Raw genomic sequence first — 18763 nt, forward strand, 5'->3', positions numbered from 1 at the left:
AAAAAAAACATCATGGGCCTTACATATGGATTTATTTATTCATCAAACGTTTGTTTTTTTCTTTCTTTTTTTCTGGTTGGGGGTAGAGACAGGGTCAGCCAGATTGGAGTGCAGTAGATCATAGCTCACTGCAGCCACAGCCTCCTGGGAACAAGCAGTCCTCCTACCTCAGACTCCCAAGTAACTGGGAGTGCAGGCGTGTGCCACCACATTGGGCTAATTTTTAAATATTTTTTTAGAGGCGGAGTCTCCCTATGCTGCTCAGGTTGATCTTGAACTCCTGGGCTCAAGCGATCCTCCTGCCTTAGCCTCCCAAAGTGCTGAGATTACAGGTATGAGCCATGGCACCTAGCCAAATACTTCGTTTTTTTTTTTTTTTAATTTCCTTTTTATTTTGAAAAATTTCAAACCTGCTGGAAAGTCCTGGTACGATAAACTTGGATATACCTACCCTCCACCTAGATTAACCAACTTTTTTTGCACATTTCTCACTGTTTTTCTAAGTAAACAAATGAATAAACACAAACATACAGAGATGCATATTGTGTATAGATATGTATGTGTGTATGTAAATATACTTTTTCTAAGTGATGTGAAAGTTGATGCACATCACTCTTTGCAGTGATGCAAATGCAGGAGAACTCTTCGGACTTCTCTCCTAAGAACAAGGACATTCTCCTGCATTACCCCATAGTAATGTCAGAGGCGTTTGAACCAGAGCAACTCCATCTTGAATAGGGCTGAATAGAATGAGGCTGAAACTACTCGACTGCATTCCCAGATGGTTAGGCATTCTAAGTCACTGGATGAGATAGGAGGTCGGTCCAAGATACAGGTCGTAAAGACCTTGCTGATAGAACAGTTTGCAGTAAAGAAGCCGGCTGAATCCCACCAAAACCAAGATGGCGATGAGAGTCACCTCTGGTCATCCTCACTGCTATGTGACAGTCCACCAGTGCCATGACAGTTTACAAATGCCATGACAACATCGAGAAGTCACCCTGTATGGTCTAAAAGGGGTTACCCACCCTGTGTTTAGCAAGTTATCAAGAAATAACCATGACACTGGGCTACCAGCAGCCCTCGGGGCTGCTCTGTCTATGGAGGAGCCATTCTGTTATTCCTCTACTTTGTTAATAAACTTGCTTTCACTTTACGGACTCACCCTAAGTTCGTTCTTGCGTGAGATCCAAGAACTCCCTCTTGGGGTCTGGATCGGAACTCCTTTTCTGTAACAGTATTATGCTGGAGAAAAAGGACAGTAATTCCACAGTATCTAACATACGGTTCATATTCACGGTTCCCTAATTGTTCCTAAAGTGTCTTTTATAGCCATTTCCTCCCAAATCAGGATCCAAACAAGGTTTGTATGTTAGCTTCAGTTTGGATGTCATCAGACAGTCCTTGAGGCTGAATTGCGTGCCAGGCATTGTGCTGAATGTTGGGCTGTAGAAACTAGGCAGGCCCAGAGTTGTTGGTTTTCAGGTCATGGCTGAGGAACAGCCTTGTTACAAATAAAATCAGTAGAGGTTCAGATCTCCTAGAGCCTCCTGCTGGTAGCCTTATTCCCAAGAGTTCCGATTTACCTTGTAAACAAATGGCATCCAGTTCCCTCGGGGTCTTCAAACTCCCCGTGCCTTGTTAGCTTCCTGGAAACCACAGAATCCTTTCATGCTTGGGCACTGACCTGTAAAAAGCCATCTTAAGAGGCTTCCAGGTACATTGTCTTGGCTCTCTTGAGTTTTGAGCTGGGAGCCTGGAGGCCAGAGAACAGACAGTCCCTAGAAATGCCTTCTGTAGTTCTTCCATAATTCATCCCCAAGGCATGGGCTGGAATGGAACACAGCAGAAACATGTTTTACTCAAGCGTAGACTAGCAGCAGTGACAGACAGCTTGAGGGAGTCTTGTTTTCCTTTTGCTGTATCAACTCTTGCAGGCATTAGCTGTCAAGGGGAAAATCATTATGTTTCCTCAGAAATGTGGTTTATTTGGCTAGATCCTTTGGACTGGTTTGTGTCAAGGGCAAGTGTGTGTTTGAGGGAGCCAATGGCAGTTTTGCTGTGGTTGCCAAACCATCAGCTGCCACAGGAAAGGCTGTTTGTATGAACCTGGACTTAGAATCCTGTGGTCACCTAATTTTTAGACCTTGCTTTGAAATTCCCAGTCCACAGCTGCCTGTGGAATTTGTAGGACTCCCAGAGTTCATATGCCGTAGGGGGTCTCAAACTGGAATTCCTACAGGTGCCAGGTAGATAACAGAAGTGAATAAATCAGCCCCATGTGAGAGACTAGGGAGTGGGGAGGGATCTTTGGGGGAACTGGAGAGTACTTGGCTGGTCTAAAGGGGCATCAGGTCCTTAGTACCAGCCCCGGTTGCTCTGAGGGTGCCCAGGCCCCTTTGGTCGGACACTTGGCTTTTTCAAGAGAAACCTAGATCTTTAAGGGAAATGTCCTGATTTTTAATTATTTGTACCAAATTTAAAAACCACCTCCTTTCCCTCTCTCCTGTCTGTCTTCCTCCTGCTCCTCCTGCAAACACGTGTTTCAGCCAGCCAGGCCAGTGGGGTGTGGTTCTCCTGTTGGGTACGTGGTGATGATCCCCCTCCTTCAACCACCTTTCTCTCTCTTTCTCTCTGCTGCATGGCCTGCATCGTTGTATTCTGTTGTTATGTTTTTATCCTCGCTGCATTCGCAGTCCGTGTTTCTGCCTGTAGTCTCAAGAGGCCGAGATTTGACGAGACTATTGTGACTTGTGCAAGAGCCAAACTGAGTTTTCAGCTTGGTATTCGGATGCAGGACATCTCACTCTCCAGCCGTTATTGGGAACAACAACTGCACAGCAGTTGCAATTCCCAGAGGCCGTGCCTCTGCATTGTAGGAAAGGGACTCCTTTGAGGTCAGATGCAAGTTGCAAGATAATAGCGATTGTACCTCCTTGTTCCCAAATGTCACTCAAAGTGTTTCCTAGGTTCTGTCAGTGCGTCTGCTGGAATTGTCCCGGAGGAGACAGGTGAACTGCACCCCTCAAAACTCCAGTACTTATCAGAGTAATAAAAGTAGGTGGGCTTTGTTATTCCCAGATACAATTTGATATTTAATATGCTCTATTTATATTGACCAAACAAATTTTCTTGGCTTTATAGTACCAGTTATGAGCTATTCAGTTAACCCTTTTAACCGTTACTGCATGGGCCATTATTATAAATCCATATATATATATATTTGTTGTTGGGAGCTTTTCATTTCTAGAGGAATTTCTTTTATAAAAAATCTTTATTTTGAAGTAATCTGAGATTTGCTCAAGAATTGCAGGAACAAAAAGAGAACTCCCATGTGTGCTCTTCCTGCAGAGTGACTAGTTGTTAATATTTTGCTCTGTTTGAGATAGATTTATCTGTATCTATATCTCTGTGTATCCATACGAACTTTTTTCCTGATCCGTTTAAGAATTAGTTGCAAACATCATGACCATTTACCCCTAAATACTCAAGTACATAATTTGCTAAGAACAAGGATTCCTTCTTACATGACTGCAGTGTGATGATAAAACGCAAGAGGTATAACACCGGTGCAGTATTATGATGTGATATTTAGTCTGTATTCCTATTTCACCAATGGGGCCAATTCCACCTTTCGTGGCTAGTCTTGGACTGAGCTGGGATCTGGTCCAGGATTAGGCATTGTACCGGAGGGTCCTGTCTCTTTAATCTGGAATCCCTCCACAGCTTCGTTAACTTTCATGACCTTGACTTTTCTTGGGGGTCCCTCTTCTGGCCAGTTGTTTGGTAGAACATCCCTCAATTTGGGTCTGTCAGCTGTTTCCTCATGATTAGATTCAGAATATGTGTTTTTGACAGGAACTCAGGGCTTTTAATCCATCTCCTTTTGGCCTAATAAAGAGACACTATAGCAAGTAGACTTCTGGTCTCACAGATGGCAAAACTCAATGCGAAGAGGTCAAAGTCGAGAGCGATGTAGCACTCCGTGGCCGGGGCCGATGGTGGCTCCCAGCTGTGTTTTGTTTGGCACGTGAGATGTTTGAAAAATGAGTCAATCACTGGTTCAAGCCCTGATGGGTCCCAGAGGAATCCAGACTTCCAGCTGCTCTTGAAGAGTTGGAAGATCTGGCCACACAGGGCCATATTCCCGTCTGCCTGGCTTTGAGTCCTGGACAATGGGCACACATTCTCTACTTTGCCGTGGGCGCCACCACTCACAAGATGCCCCTGTGTATGTCCCCTGGCATGCTTCAATCTTCTGTTACCTGCCCTGCCCCTCTGTGCCTGGGACTCTGAAAGATCTGTTATAGAGCGGGGTGCGGTGGCTCATGCCTGGAATCCCAGCACTTTGGGAGGCCAAGGCGGGTAGATCGCCTGAGGCCAGGAGTTTCAGCCTGGCCAACGTGGCGAAACTCCGTCTCTACTGAAACTACAGAATTAGCCGGGTATGCATGCCTGTAATCCCAGCTACTTGGGAGGCTGAGACAGGAGAATCGTTTGAACCCAGGAGGCGGAGGTTGCTGTGAGCCGAGAGCGCGCCATTGCACTTCAGCCGGGGTGACAGAGCGAGACTCTGTTAAAAAAAAAAAAAAAATGCGGAATAGGTTCCCAGTTGTGTTCTCTCCATCTGCTGCTCCATATCCTTCTTGGGGCCTGTCGGGAAACAATTTTGTATTTCATAGTAGTTTCTCTTGCCTATTCTCCCCCTCCAGCCCCCTTTTTTTGAGGGTGTTTATTTGGGTTGCCAGACTTGTGTTTATTTACCTCTCCATGCAGTGGTACTCCTGCATTCACTCCTCCAAAAGGTGAGTGGTCACACTGGCGGTACCTTAGGGTATTCCACACTGGCTTCCATGGAAGCCCAGTTCAGTCCGTGAGAGGCTCCCTCACCTTCCCATTATTGTGGGAGATGCCACATCCCATGAGGGACCTGATGCAGCTGAGGGAAATCGGATAATTATTTTCTGAAGGGGTGAGTTTGAATCCACCATGCCCTAGGAGTTAGCTAGGGATGAGCTGGGGAAGAGGACTCACTCATTTGATGCCTGACCTGGAAATATGTCCAGGTGATAATGTGAGCATTATTCCAAGTGTTTCCCTAGTCCTCACTCCCTAGGAGAAAATAGGCCTCCTTGATTTGTAATATAATGACACTAGAGCCCTGGTTTGCAATTTATGAGTAATGATGATGATGACAATGAATTAATAAGCACTAACATGTATTTAATACTTACCATATGCCAGACACTTTACACGTATTTATACACACACATACTTATTTTAATTCTCTCTGTAGTTTCTGAAGGTAGGTACTTTCATCATCCCATTTTATAAATGCTGAACTGGGGCTCAGAGAGGTTAAGCGACTTGCCCAAGGTCACACAGAGGCACAGCAAGCATTCCCATCAGGGCTGTCTGACCTCCAAACAAACAGTTTTTCATGGCACAAAGGGCTGAAGTGAGCTGCCTTCTTTGTGCCAGGGGAGTAACTTATGTAAGTTTTGAGTGAGGGACTGACAAGTATGATTCCGGCTATTAAGTTTGGAACCCTGTGGTTTTCCCATTGCACTCAGGATATTTTGGGTGTGTGTCATCTGTAATTAATTACCTTCTTGAGTGACGGCTTGTTTGGGCTGTTTCTCTGGCTCTGGATGTGCAATGCAGGGGCCAGTGTGCCATTCTGAGTGGGATTTACCAGGTGGCTAATGAGATGGGGTTTATAAAATAAATAGTGCAATGATGGTAACGGGGGAGAGAGCACTAAAAATCAGACAAGCTTTTACAGCTCCATTCTCCACCCCCTCCAGCTGGCAGAGATGAGATGCCACACAGCTTCATCCAGAGAACAGCCAAGGAGGAATGCAGATATCCTGGAATTTGAGTCCCCTGGCAGCCCTTGCCCTGTCTTATTAGAAAAAACTGGAAGGAAAGGGAAAGTTACCCAGACTTCTTGTACGTGGGTGGTACCACTGTTTTCTGAACAGGGTTATGAGCAGTCATTGTTATGATTGTGATACGGCAGGAGGGCATATGGCAGGGAGTGGCTCCCAGGTGCCAGAGTGGCCCAGAAGTGTCTTGGAGGCTTGCCAAAATACAGATTCCAGGCTTCACCCCAAGAGGGTGATTACAGAGAGGGGCCTGGGAATCTGCTTTTTACTTTTTAATTTTTCACCCCTGAATCTGTTAATGTGTTTCACAAGCAAAACATTCTCCTTTGTAATAACAGTATAACAATCAGAATTAGAAAATTAACATCGACACATTTCTGCTGTCTCGTCTTTACATTATGCTCAACTTTAACCAGTAGTCCCAGCAGTGTCTTTTCTTGCAAAATGATTGAGTCCAGAATGACACATTGCATGTAATTTTCATGTCTCTTCGGGTTAGAACAATTGTCTCTTTTCTTGACTTTCATGACCTTGACATTCTTGAAGACAATAGGCCAGTTTATTGTGCAGAGTATCTGCCTTTGGTTTGCTTGATGTTTCCTTCTGATGAGATTGAGTTTATGCATCTGTAGGAATGTTACAGAGGCGATGCATCTTTTTAGTGCATCCTGGCAGGTGGTGCATGGTTTTCATTTGTGCTTGTTCCATTCCTGATGTTAACTTTGATCCTCTGATTAAAATGATATCTGTTATGCTCCTTCACTGTGGAGATTCCCCTTTGCAATTAATACGTATTTTGTAGGGAGATTTTTGAGCTCTAAATATCCTAGTATGCATTAAATTTTCCATTAATTAATTTTGGATTCATCAGTTTCTATTTTATTCAGCGTATGATCCGTTCCTGTCACTGTTTTGGTGCCTGGATTGTCTCAGAGCATCCAAGTGTCAAAACAGTGATAGTAATGGATTATAAGCTGAATCTGTGCCATCCATCCCATTTATCAGTGGGAATTCTTATGAGCTGGCTTCTGTGTCCTTTTGAAATGGGCCTGTGAGTTCGCACTGATATCTTCAATCCCAGTCCAATATCACCATTGACTTCTCACTTTCTTACTTGATGTATTTGTTATTCTCTTCTCCAATAACAAGAAACCTGGCTCCAGTTGTCTGTAATATATTTAATTATTGATCTACCCCCTTGTAAGTTAACTAGCATCTAATAGCTTTGGGCTGAATTGCTTGGGAATGGAAAGGCAGGGTTATGGGGAGATTTGCTTTCTGGAGAAGCTCCTCTGCTCCCTTCATTATAGAGATCGTCCATCCTCTGACCACATCTGGAAGGACCCTGGCCTAGCGCTGGAGGGTAGAGGCTTTGGAGTTGCCCCGATGTCAATTCCACTTCCACTCCTGATTGACCTTGGCCGGTCACTAACCACATTGAGCCTCCATTTCCTTATGGATGAGGGCAGTATTTCATGGTACAGAGAGAAATAAGGCACGACCACTGTCCTCAAGGATCTCATACTCTAGATAGGGGAAGATGAGCACAGGCCAGGGGTATTAAAGTGTAAGACTTGGCCATGCACGGTGGCTCACGCCTGTAATCCCAGCACTGGGAGGCCAAGGCGGGTGGATCACGAGGTCAGGAGATCAAGACCATCCTGGCTAACACGGTGAAACCCCGTCTCAAATTACAAAATAAATAAATAAATAAATAAATAAATAAATAAATAAATAAGCCGGGCATGGTGGCGGGCGCCTGTAGTCCCAGCTACTCGGGAAGTTGAGGCAGGAGAATGGCGTGAACCCAGGAGGCGGAGTTTTCAGTGAGCTGAGATCCGGCCACTGCTCTCCAGTCTGGGTGACAGAGCGAGACTCCGTCTCAAAAAATAAATAAATAAATAAAAAATAAAGTATGAAACTTGTTAAGAGAGAAGCTTGTCTAGAATATGCTAGGGGTAGAGGAAGGAGCTGTCACAAGCTCCATGTGGTGGAGGNTAAATAAATAAATAAGTTAGCCGGGCATGGTGGCGGGCGCCTGTAGTCCCAGCTACTCGGGAAGTTGAGGCAGGAGAATGGCGTGAACCCAGGAGGCGGAGTTTTCAGTGAGCTGAGATCCGGCCACTGCTCTCCAGTCTGGGTGACAGAGCGAGACTCCGTCTCAAAAAATAAATAAATAAATAAAAAATAAAGTATGAAACTTGTTAAGAGAGAAGCTTGTCTAGAATATGCTAGGGGTAGAGGAAGGAGCTGTCACAAGCTCCATGTGGTGGAGGCCTGGTTGGCAGGAAGGACTTCAGAGAGAAGAGGGCCTTTGAGGAGACACTTGCAAAATTTGTAGCTGTTCACCAGGGACTTGGGGCAGATGGGAAAGTTGCAGATAGAGAATCAAATCAACCTTAGCCAAGACAAACATGGTAGAAAGAGCTTGGCTGGTATGGGCAACACGGAAGAGCTATGATTGGCCAAATCCCAGAGTGGAGGTGGGGGGCTATATTAGGTGATTGTCTCAGCTACTCTGGGAGCCCTGACAACTGCAAGAGGAGGGGAGGGGGTCGGGTCTAGCTTAGAGAGCCCGGTGTATTGGGTAGCGGGGCAGCAGCCTGGGTAGAACCTGGGAGCCTCCTTTGCAAGATGACGCTGGGGGAAGATACTCTGGAAGGTATCTTTTGCTTTCCCTCTTGCCCTGATGCCCTCAGTGTCAGAGGTGCTGGATGACTGGGTTATTCCTAAAGCCCTCTTAGGATTGATTGTTTCACAAAAATGGTGTAGAGCAGTGGTCCCCAACCTTTTTGGCACGAGGGACTGGTTTCATGGAAGACAATTTTTTCATGGGGACGGGGTGGTGGAATGGTTTTGGAATAAAATGGTTCCACCTCAGATCATCAGACATTAGATTTTCATAGGGAGTGTGCAACCTAGATCTTGCATGCCCAGTTCACAATAGGGTTCGTGCTCCCATGAGAATCTAAGGCTGCCGCTGATCTGACAGGAGGGAGAGCTGAGGTGGTAATGCTTGCTCACTGCTCGCTCACCGCTTGGTCACTGCTCAGTCACCTCCGGCTGTGCGGCCCGGTTCCTGACAGCCACAGTGATGGAGGACCCCTGATGTAGAGGACTGGTCCGGTTTTCACTCTGGAGTTGCACTGTCTTGAGTGTGAATTCCAGCTCTGCCACTCGTCAGCTTCTCTTGCCAGGAGCATGACTTACCTTCTCTGTAGGTATCTCAGTCTGCAGGCATCTAAAAAGCTTTGCTTACCCCTCTACCCTTCTCTCCTCCCCCACTCAGTGCTGGACAAGTGGGAGCTACTAGCATCATTGTCATGGTGACAATTACTCGAGTGTAGGAGGGCAAAAGTGCTCCGTAAAGGGCAGTGCAAGAATGCGCGTTAGGCTCAGAGCAGCAACAGGCTAAAGGAGTTCTCATGCCTTAGAAAAGGTGGCAGGGTTGGAGTTGGGGTCAGAAGAGACTAACAGGAATATGTACAGTTAGGGAAAAATGGTTTTTCAACATTGACTATTTTATTTTGCAGTGAACTTGACCTTTGAAGATTTAGGAGTGGCTGCAAGCACCACAAAGCCAGGCAGTTTATGCCTCCCTTCCTGCCTTTTATTGGTGCCTATTTTGGGGTAGTCCTCATGGTCTTGGACAGCCTGGCCACTGGGCCACCTTCTTCTTGTAGTTGGGTGTGGTTATGGTCGATGCCTACTCAGTACCTGCTGGACAGTAGACATGAGGTCCCCTCGAGCCGTGCTTTTTTGCATCTAGGGAAAGTATAATTCCCATAGGTATATCTTAGTGTGGTGTTTTCATGCCTGAGAATTACCAAATGTACTTAACAGGTTCGTTAGTTTTGTTGTGAGTAATTTTCCTTTGAGTAGTGCTGTCTGGGGTTGCTGGTTGTTTACTCTGACATTGGGGCAGGCATAATTGCTTTGACTTACAAACATTAATTATTGCAGTCATTGGAAGCTGTTTGAGAGGTACTTGCCACCTACTCAATGATTTGCTTTCATTCCCATGCTTTTAAAGAAATCTGCAGGGTAGCCAGCAGGCCTGTTTGGGGCTGGGAGTGGGAGGGAGTTGGCAAGGCTTTCTGGAATTGGACAGGCGAATATTTGAATACTTGTCTCCATCTCCACGGCTACCACTTCGGTCCTCTCAGTTCTGGCCACTATTGTTTCTTGCCTTGATGACTGTAATGGCCTCCTGTCTTCCGTCTTCTTCTGTTTCCACCCCAGACTCCATTTGCCTTTTCCACATAGCATGTCTGCATTCCCCTGCTTAACACCTTTTAAATTTATTTTTTTGTGAATTGCAGTCTTGTTCTGTTGCCCAGGCTGGAGTGCAGTGGTGCGATCATAGCTCACTGCAGCCTGCAACTCCTATACTCAAGTGATCCTCCTGCCTCAGCCTCTGGAGAAGCTGGGACTATAGACACATGCCACCATGCCCAGCTAATTTTTAAGTTAATTTTAATTAATTAATTAATTAATTAATTAATTATTGAGACAAGGTCTCACTTTCACCCAGGCTGGAGTGCAATGGCACGATCTCGGCTCACTGCAGCCTCTGCCTCCCAGGTTCAAGCGATTTTCCTGCCTTAACCTCCCAAGTAGCTGGGATTACAGGCACCTGCCACCACGCCCAGCTAATTTTTGTGTTTTTAGTAGAGGCAGGGTTTCACCATGTTGGCCAGGCTGGTCTCGAGCTCCTGACCTAAGGTGATCCACCTGCCTCGGCCTCCCAAAGTGCTGGGATTACAGGCATAAGCCACTGTGCCCGCCCCACAAAATTTTTTTATAGAGATGTGGTCTTGCTTTATTGCCCAGGCTAGTCTCAAACTCTTAGGCTCAGGTGATCCTCCTGCCTCAGCCGTCCTAAGTACTGCGATTACAGGCATGTGCCACTGCGCCCAAAACATTTAGCAAAATGCTTTTGGAGTTTCATTCAAGTTGTTGCATGTGTCAATAGCACATTCCTTTTTATTGATGAGTAAGTATTCCGTTACTTACATTCCATTACAGGAGTTTGAGAGCAGCCTGATCAACATGGCAAAACCCCATCTCTATTGAAAATAAAAAAATTAGCCGGACCTGGTGGTGGGTGCTGGTAATCCCAGTTACTTGAGAGGCTGAGACAGGAGAATCACTTGAACCCAGGAGGTGAAAGTTGCAGTGAGCTGAGATTGTGCCACTGCACTCCAGCCTGGGCAACAGGAGTGAAATTCTGTCTTCAAAAAAAAAAAAAAGTATTTCACAAAGCAAATCCAGTTAAACTCTTTTTCTACTCTGGATCATGCTTAGTATTATATCTAAGAACTTTTCCTTGTCTAACTCAGGTTAGGTATGATTTTCTCTGATATTTTCTTCTAAACCTCTTATAGTTTTTTGTTTTGTTTTGTTTTGTTTTGTTTTTTTTTTTGAGACCGAGTCTTGCTGTCGCCCGGGCTGGAGTGCAGTGGCCAGATCTCAGCTCACTGCAAGCTCCGCCTCCCGGGTTTACGCCATTCTCCTGCCTCAGCCTCCCGAGTAGCTGGGACTACAGGCACCCGCCACCTCGCCCGGCTAGCTTTTGTATTTTTTAGTAGAGACAGGGTTTCACCGTGTTAGCCAGGATGGTCTCGAACTCCTGACCTCGTGATCCGCCTGTCTCGGTCTCCCAAAGTGCTGGGATTACAGGCTTGAGCCACCACGCCCGGCTTATAGTTTTAAATTATATTTTTTTGTGGTCCAATTTTAATTAATATTTGTATAAGGTGTGAGTATTGGTTGAATTTTTTTTTTTTTTTTTTTTCGTCTTAATTTCTCGTTATTCCAAAATCATGTGTGGAAAAGACTGTCCTTTCCCCAGAAGCACCTTCCTACTCTTCGTCACATTCCTTGACTGTGTGCATATGGGTTTATTCTCTGATTCTTCAGTCTGTCTTGTTGGTGCGTGTCTGTCATTTTGCCTATATGACATTGGCTTGAGAGCTGTAGCTTTACAGGAAATTCTAAAATTGGGCAGTGTGAGTCTTCCTGCTTTGTGCTGCTTTTTCAAAAATGATTTTGGCTGTTTTAGTTTCTTTGTCTTTCCATATGAATGTTATAATTGGCTAGTCTATATCTATAAAAAATCCTGCTCGGATTTTGATTGGGCTTTCATTAAATTTATAGATCAATATGGGGATAATTGACACCTTCATTCTTTGGAGTCTTCTAAGCCATGAACCTGGTATATCCAGGTATTTAGCTCTTCTTTGATTATTTTGTTAGTATTTTGTAGTTTTCAGCACGCAGATCCTGCATACATTTTGTTAGATTTATATGAATGTATTTCATCTTTTGGAGCTGTTATAAATGATTCTTTTTAAAAGTAATTTGCCTTCTGATTGTTCATTGGTAGTGTATAGAAATACAGTTAATGTTTACATTTAACCCTGTGTTCTGTGACCTTGAAAAACTCGGTTATTCTATGACCATTTTTATCAGTTCTTGGGATTTCCTTTGCAAATGGTCATGTCACTTGTGAAGAGGGAAAGTTTTAGTCCTTCCTTTCTAACCTGTATGTTTTTTGGATAGGGAGGGCCTTATTTCACCAGCTAGAACCTACTGTGCTGAATAGGAGTGCTGAGGGAAGAATTGCTTGACTCATTCTCCGTCTTTGGGGGAAAATATTCAGCCTTTCGTTATTAGCATTATTAGGTGTGATGTTACTGTAGGATTTGTTTTTTGTTTTTTTTTTGAGAAGGAATCTCACTTTGTCTGCTAGGCTGGAGTGTAGTGGTGTGATCTTGGCTCAGTGCAACCTCCGCCTTCCAGGTTCAAGTGATTCTTGTGCCTCAGCTTCCCGAGCAGCTGGGATTACAGGCGTGCACCACCAGGCCCAGCTCATTTTTGTATTTTTAGTATAGACGGGGTTTCACCATGTTGGCCAGGCTAGTCTCAAACTCCTGACCTCAGGTGATCCACCCACTTCGGTCTCCCAAAGTGCTGGGATTACAGGCGTGAGCCACTGCACCTGGCCTGGGGGTGAGTATTTCTAATCTGTTAATACATTTTAAAAAGTGCTCTAGTAAAGTGCATTGTTGAAAAATTAAAGAAAAAATTCCAATTAATTTTATCATCTAGAAATGAGCACTGTTAACATTGTGGTCTATACATTTCCAGCGCAAATATATCCATCTAAATAGATATAAGGGGTTAGAGTAAATAAACTCTGTTGCATTCAGTTAATGGTATATCAGTGTGAATATGTATATATAATATTTATCCCTGGGGATAAACGTACGTATTTATCATAGCCTTGACAATCCTATAGCATCCCATTATAGGAGCATGCACCATAACCTTTCCACCCACTCCTACATTGTCAGACAATTAATTTGCAACCAGTTTCTTTTATATTCAAAGCATCCTCATGCATGTGGTTTCGAGACTTCCCCTTCTTTTCTGAATATAGTTTCTTAGAATTGGAGTTGCTGGGTCAGAAGGTTACAGTTCTTGAGGCTGTTGATTCATATTTCCTAAAGCTCACCTGTGACCAACTGCTTACATTTATGAGATGCCTAAGGGAGTTGGCAGCAGAAGCTTGAGCTCCATAACTCGAGGAAAGTTCCTTAGCCTCTCTTAGCAAAGCTAGCTGGTCAGGAGGATCCTGTTCACATCTGCACAGTAGTCTCAGCCACCCAAGAGATTCTGCAGACCTGTGCTGATGAGCACACGTTTTCTCATGGAATTTTTCTAGGCCTTACATTTTCAATGTTGCCCTGTTCACTTAATTCTCTAAACGTATATGATGTAATAGGAGACTTTAAAGTTAAAGGATATGGGTTTAAATCCCAGGTTGGAGTGTGTGTTAGACCCTCTGGGCCTCACATTTCCCATCTGCAAAATGGGCACAGTAAAACCAACCTCATGATGTGTTGCTGGTGATCTAATTAGACAGCAAGTATGTGGCAGAGAGGAGAGGGACATAGACATGGAGAGGCTGAAGTGAACTGTGGCTCTGCCTTTGCTGCTTGTCAGTTTTTGGATAGTTCAGTTAGCCTCATTGAGCCTCAGTTTCTTTCCTCCTTTTTTTTTTTTGAGACAAGGTCTTACTCTGTCACCCAGGCTGGATCTTTGTTCACTGCAACCTCCACCTCCCATGCTCAAACGATCCTCCCGCCTCAGCCTCCCAAGTAGATGGGACTGCAGGTGCATGCCACCACACCCAGCTCATCTTTGTATCTTTTGTAGAGATGGGGTTTCACCATGTTGCCCAGGCTGGTATCCTGGGCTCAAGTGATGGGCCTGCCTTGGCCTTCCCAGGTGGGTGGCGTGAGCCACCACTCCTGGTCTTCAGTTTTTTCATGTGTAAAATGAAGGCAGTAAGAAAAACGGCAATAATAATAACCTGTTTTGTAGGGTTACTGTGTAGATAAAATGTGAGCATGTCTTCCACACCTCGAATATTAAGTGCCCTAGTCAGAGGCAGGTGCTCATGTGTTGCAGATTGAAAAGCGTATTTCCTGGCCGGGCGCGGTGGCTCAAGCCTGTAATCCTAGCACTTTGGGAGGCCGAGACGGGCGGATCACGAGGTCAGGAGATTGAGACCATCCTGGCTAACCTGGTGAAACCCCGTCTCTACCTACTAAAAAATATAAAAAAACTAGCCGGGCGAAGTGGCGGGCGCCTGTAGTCCCAGCTACTGGGGAGGCTGAGGCAGGAGAATGGCATAAACCCGGGAGGCGGAGCTTGCAGTGAGGAGATCTGGCCAGTGCACTCCAGCCTGGGCGGCAGAGCCAGACTCCGTCTCAAAAAAAAAAAAAAAAAAAAAAAAAAGAAAAGCATATTTTCCACTACACATGTATGGATCTCTGGGAATGAGGCACAGCTTTTACCTGTAAGGGAGTCTTGGTGCTGTGCTGCTTCTCACTTCATAGCTAGCAAGGAGGGATTTCAAGGAAGGTGCAAACATCTCAGATATCCAACTCTGCCACACTCCACATTGGCAACACTTGTTTTTCTTTTTCTTTTTTTTGAGATGGAGTCTTGCTCTGTCACGAGGCTGGAGTGCAGTGGCATGATCTCGGCTCACGGCAGCCTCCGCCTCCCGGGTTCAAGTGATTCTTCTGCCTCAGCCTCCTGAGTAGCTGGGACTACAGGCGCATGCCACCATGCCCAGCTAATTTTTGTATTTTCAGTAGAGACAGGATTTAACCATGTTGACCAGGCTGATCTCAAACTCTTGGCCTCAGATGATCCACCTGCCTCGACCTCCCAGAGTGCTGGGATTACAGATGTGAGCCACTGCACCCAGCCAGGTGTGATTTTTAGATGGAATCTGAACATGGTATTAAAAGATTTCTTCAGACCAGAAGAAAAGCAGCTATCTGAAACATTTTAGTGCTGGCCGCAGAGCTGAAGATGAACAGGGAAGCTGAGGATTGGCCTGACAGCTGGTAGCAAATGAGAGGAGCCCTGACCTCCAAGCACTGATATGACTTCTGTTGGTCATGGGGCCTCTTGGAAAATGTTCTTCCATGAACTATTGTTTAGAAATGTGTATAAATGCCTTTCTTTTCCTGACTTTAAGATATGTGACTTGAATTCACATGTGGAGATTAGGAATAGGCTGGGCTGGGCGATGAGACTCTGGCTAAAGGAATCCTAGAAAACATGCTCTACAGACTGGGTGCAGTGGCTCACACCTGGAATCCCAGCACTTGTGGAGGCTGCGGTGGGCGGATCACTTAAGGTCAGGAGTTTGAGACCAGCCTGGCCAACATGGTGAAATCCCATCCCTACTAAAAATACAAAAATTAGCTGGTTGTGGTGGTTGTGTGCCTGTAGTCCCAGCTACTTGGGAGGCTGAGGCAGGAGAATTGCTTGAACCCAGGAGGCTAAGGTTGCAGTGAGCCGAGATCATGCCACTACACTCCAGCCTGGGCGACAGAGTGAGACTCCATCTCAAAAACAAAACAAAACAAAAAGCATCCTGTACAATCCCCATCAGGGAAGATTTTCTCTCCCACAAACATTTTAAGGACTTGTTATTTCGTTTCAAACATTTGAGACTCATGTCACAGATGGAGAAAGTACAGATACCTGTGGAGGCATCCATGACAGGCTTTATCTGGGACGAGGGGATAACTAAGGGACTCCCTTGTGGTTTTCTTTCTCCAGAGCTTCTGAGACGAACGTCAAGTTCTCAGGTGATGCCTAAGTCTACGGTAGTGTCTGAGTTTGATCTTGATGTTTTTTTCTGCCGCAGTACAGCACAGAGAAGCAAAATACAAAGAAAGTGCTGTTGTCGTGGGCTGGGATGTAGTCAGATGCATTGAAAACAGACACTCGGCACCAGGGATGAGCAGTCTCAAGTTTTTCAACTAAGTCAGTGTTTGGCGTATCTATAGCAGTGGGTGGTATTTCCATCCGTAAATAGACTGAGTGAGAGGCTTACTGTGGTGCATTATTAAATGAGACGTCCCAGTCTCAGAAACATTTATACTGTCCTGTCATAGAGACTCTGAGGGTATTGGGTTGGTAGTGATTGTCAGAGCATGGAAGAAGGCCTGAAAGGTATATACTAGGTTTTTGCCGTTGGTTGCCATGGGGAAGTGTTGAGTGGAACAGTAAACAGGGGAAAAAAGCCTTCAAACATTCACACAAAAATTAAAGCATTGTGAAGGATGTTTCATCCCCCTAAAATTGTTTAGGATGTGTGTGTGCACCTAGAGAAATAATAGGATGGATATAAAAATGTTAATGGAGTTTATTTCAAGATGTTGGGGTCTTAGCATGTTTTTGCTTTTCTTCTTAAATGTATTCTGATTGAGTATTTTGCAATGAGCATTTTTTATTTTATAATCACAGAAAATCCCAGTCTTCAGCTCTTTTCATTGCAAGGAAAGAAAAAATACTCTAGCACATTTAAAGGCACTTAGACTCAAGGCCTGAGGCGTGGAGGGTGGGGGCAGAAATAGAAAATGTGCAAGAGGCAGCTCCCTCTGGTAGAGCTGGTCAGACACCAAATCTGAATCTCAAAGGAGATGGTGAAGAGTCCTGTGGGCCTTGGGGGCAGGGAAACTTGGGTTCAGGTCTTACTAGTGAGTTTTCCTGGTGACTTTGGTCAGAAACCTTATTTGTCCAGCTCTTCTCCTGTAAAATATGAGATTACTGCAGGCCACTGTGCATTTTTCTGCTGAATGAAGCATCTTTCCGCTGAAAGACGGATGGATGAATGAATGAATGGATGCATGCTTGGTTCATAGAGACATATGTAAAGTGTAAATACTCAACAAATGGCAGTTTTTCCCCCTTGGTCCTCACGTTCTGTTGTCAGCCAGTGTACCTGGGGAGTGAGTTCAGCAGGTGGGGTCCTGTCATACCCTGGGTTCTGTATTCCTTAGTGTAATCTTACATGGGGGTGGATGTGGACTTGGTCCAACTGCTTCTCTTTATGCCTCAGCCTCCTTAGCTGTAAAATGAGGGTTGTGTTAGTGCCTTGGAAGGATTCAAGGAGATTCTATACAAACACTTGACACGATGCCTGGCAAATAATAAGTGTTTAATACCTGTCACAGTTGATAAAAATATTAAGAACATTCTCCAGGGTGAATACACAGTGGTCAGTACATGCTTCTGTAAATGGAGAGAAGACTAGAGTTCCTGACACTGAATAGGCACCTGACAGATGGGTAGCTTCAAACAGCCTAAGAACAGCCTGTGTCTGTGTTCTGAATTTGTGGACACTGGAACCAATTGGTGCTTATCTGTCTCATGAAAGAACAGTTCTTGAAGGTATTCTGCAAACATACCTATGGTAACACAGCCTTCTCCCATGATGATCTCGAAACCATGAGAATAGATTAACATTTATAAGATGCAAATTGTGCTTTTCTTTGCACAGATTCACCACCCACCCCTGCCCCCTCCTGTGGGTCCACATTGTCATTTTTAAAATATATATATTTTAACATTCTTGTACTTGCAGAGAGAACGAGGTGCTCAAAGTCCAGCTGAAGAAATATGTAGGAGCTGTCCAGATGCTGAAAAGAGAAGGTCAAACAGCTGAAGGTGAGGGGGAGCCTGAGCCCGGGTTGGGAGGGGCCGGGCTTTTTCATTAACACCTGTATGTGGCACGCAATAGACACTCAACATGTGATGAGTGCATGTGTGGATGGATTAGAATAATGGTGCTGCTCAGGATTCCAGAAAATTAATCAGGTGGAAAACCTGATGTATATCCCTGCAACATGCATAACTAATATTGTAAGACTCACTTGCTAGACTATTAGCTACAGTCTTACTGATTTGTGTACTTAGAGAATTTTATGTCCAGAGTCTTGAGATAGTTGCATGGCAGTGAACCTTGTGATATGATGAAGTCACAGCAGGGCACAGGTGCAAGCAACAGAAAGCCAAGATGACAGAGAATCAGAGTGGTGGACTTAGGCTGATCAAGTTCCAATCCCAGCTCTGGTTAAGTTTCCTAATTTCGCTGCACTTCAGTTTTTTCATCTCTTACAATGAGGTTGGTTGATAGCACCTACCTCATGAGGCAATCCATGTAGACATCTTAGCATAATGTCTACCATAGAATAAATGCTGGATAAATTTTAGCTGTTATTATTGTTATTAATCAGAAATTCCAATAGACAGAAGAACAATCATGAAGATCTCACCAAATGAGGTGGGGCCATGTGCTGCTTCTAAAATCTCCTAAAATATTTCTCAGGGTGGCCTGAAGAAAGGATCTTTAACTCTGGTTGATGTGTCTTGCAGCCCTCAGCCAAAAGAGCACAACAAAATTTTCTTAAAGACAAGCTCATAGAGTGTGGACATTTTAATGAATGGTGGGTGTTCCCCACATTCACATATCTCTTTTTTTTTTTTTTTTTTTTTTT

General features: G+C 44.7%; 1 protein-coding gene across 1 annotated transcript in view; it reads left to right on the forward strand.

The window, feature by feature from the left end:
* The window catches only part of SNX29 (sorting nexin 29), a 604821-nt gene that overhangs the window by 210624 nt on the left and 375434 nt on the right, over positions 1 to 18763 (forward strand). Inside the window, exon 15 of the mRNA XM_017890705.1 lies at positions 17851 to 17933. Coding sequence (XP_017746194.1) covers positions 17851 to 17933 — 83 coding nt within the window. The remainder of the gene's footprint in view (positions 1 to 17850; positions 17934 to 18763) is intronic.

This window comes from Rhinopithecus bieti, unplaced genomic scaffold, assembly GCF_001698545.2.
Source record: "Rhinopithecus bieti isolate Rb0 unplaced genomic scaffold, ASM169854v2 scaffold_19459, whole genome shotgun sequence".
Taxonomy (NCBI): Eukaryota; Metazoa; Chordata; class Mammalia; order Primates; family Cercopithecidae; genus Rhinopithecus; species Rhinopithecus bieti.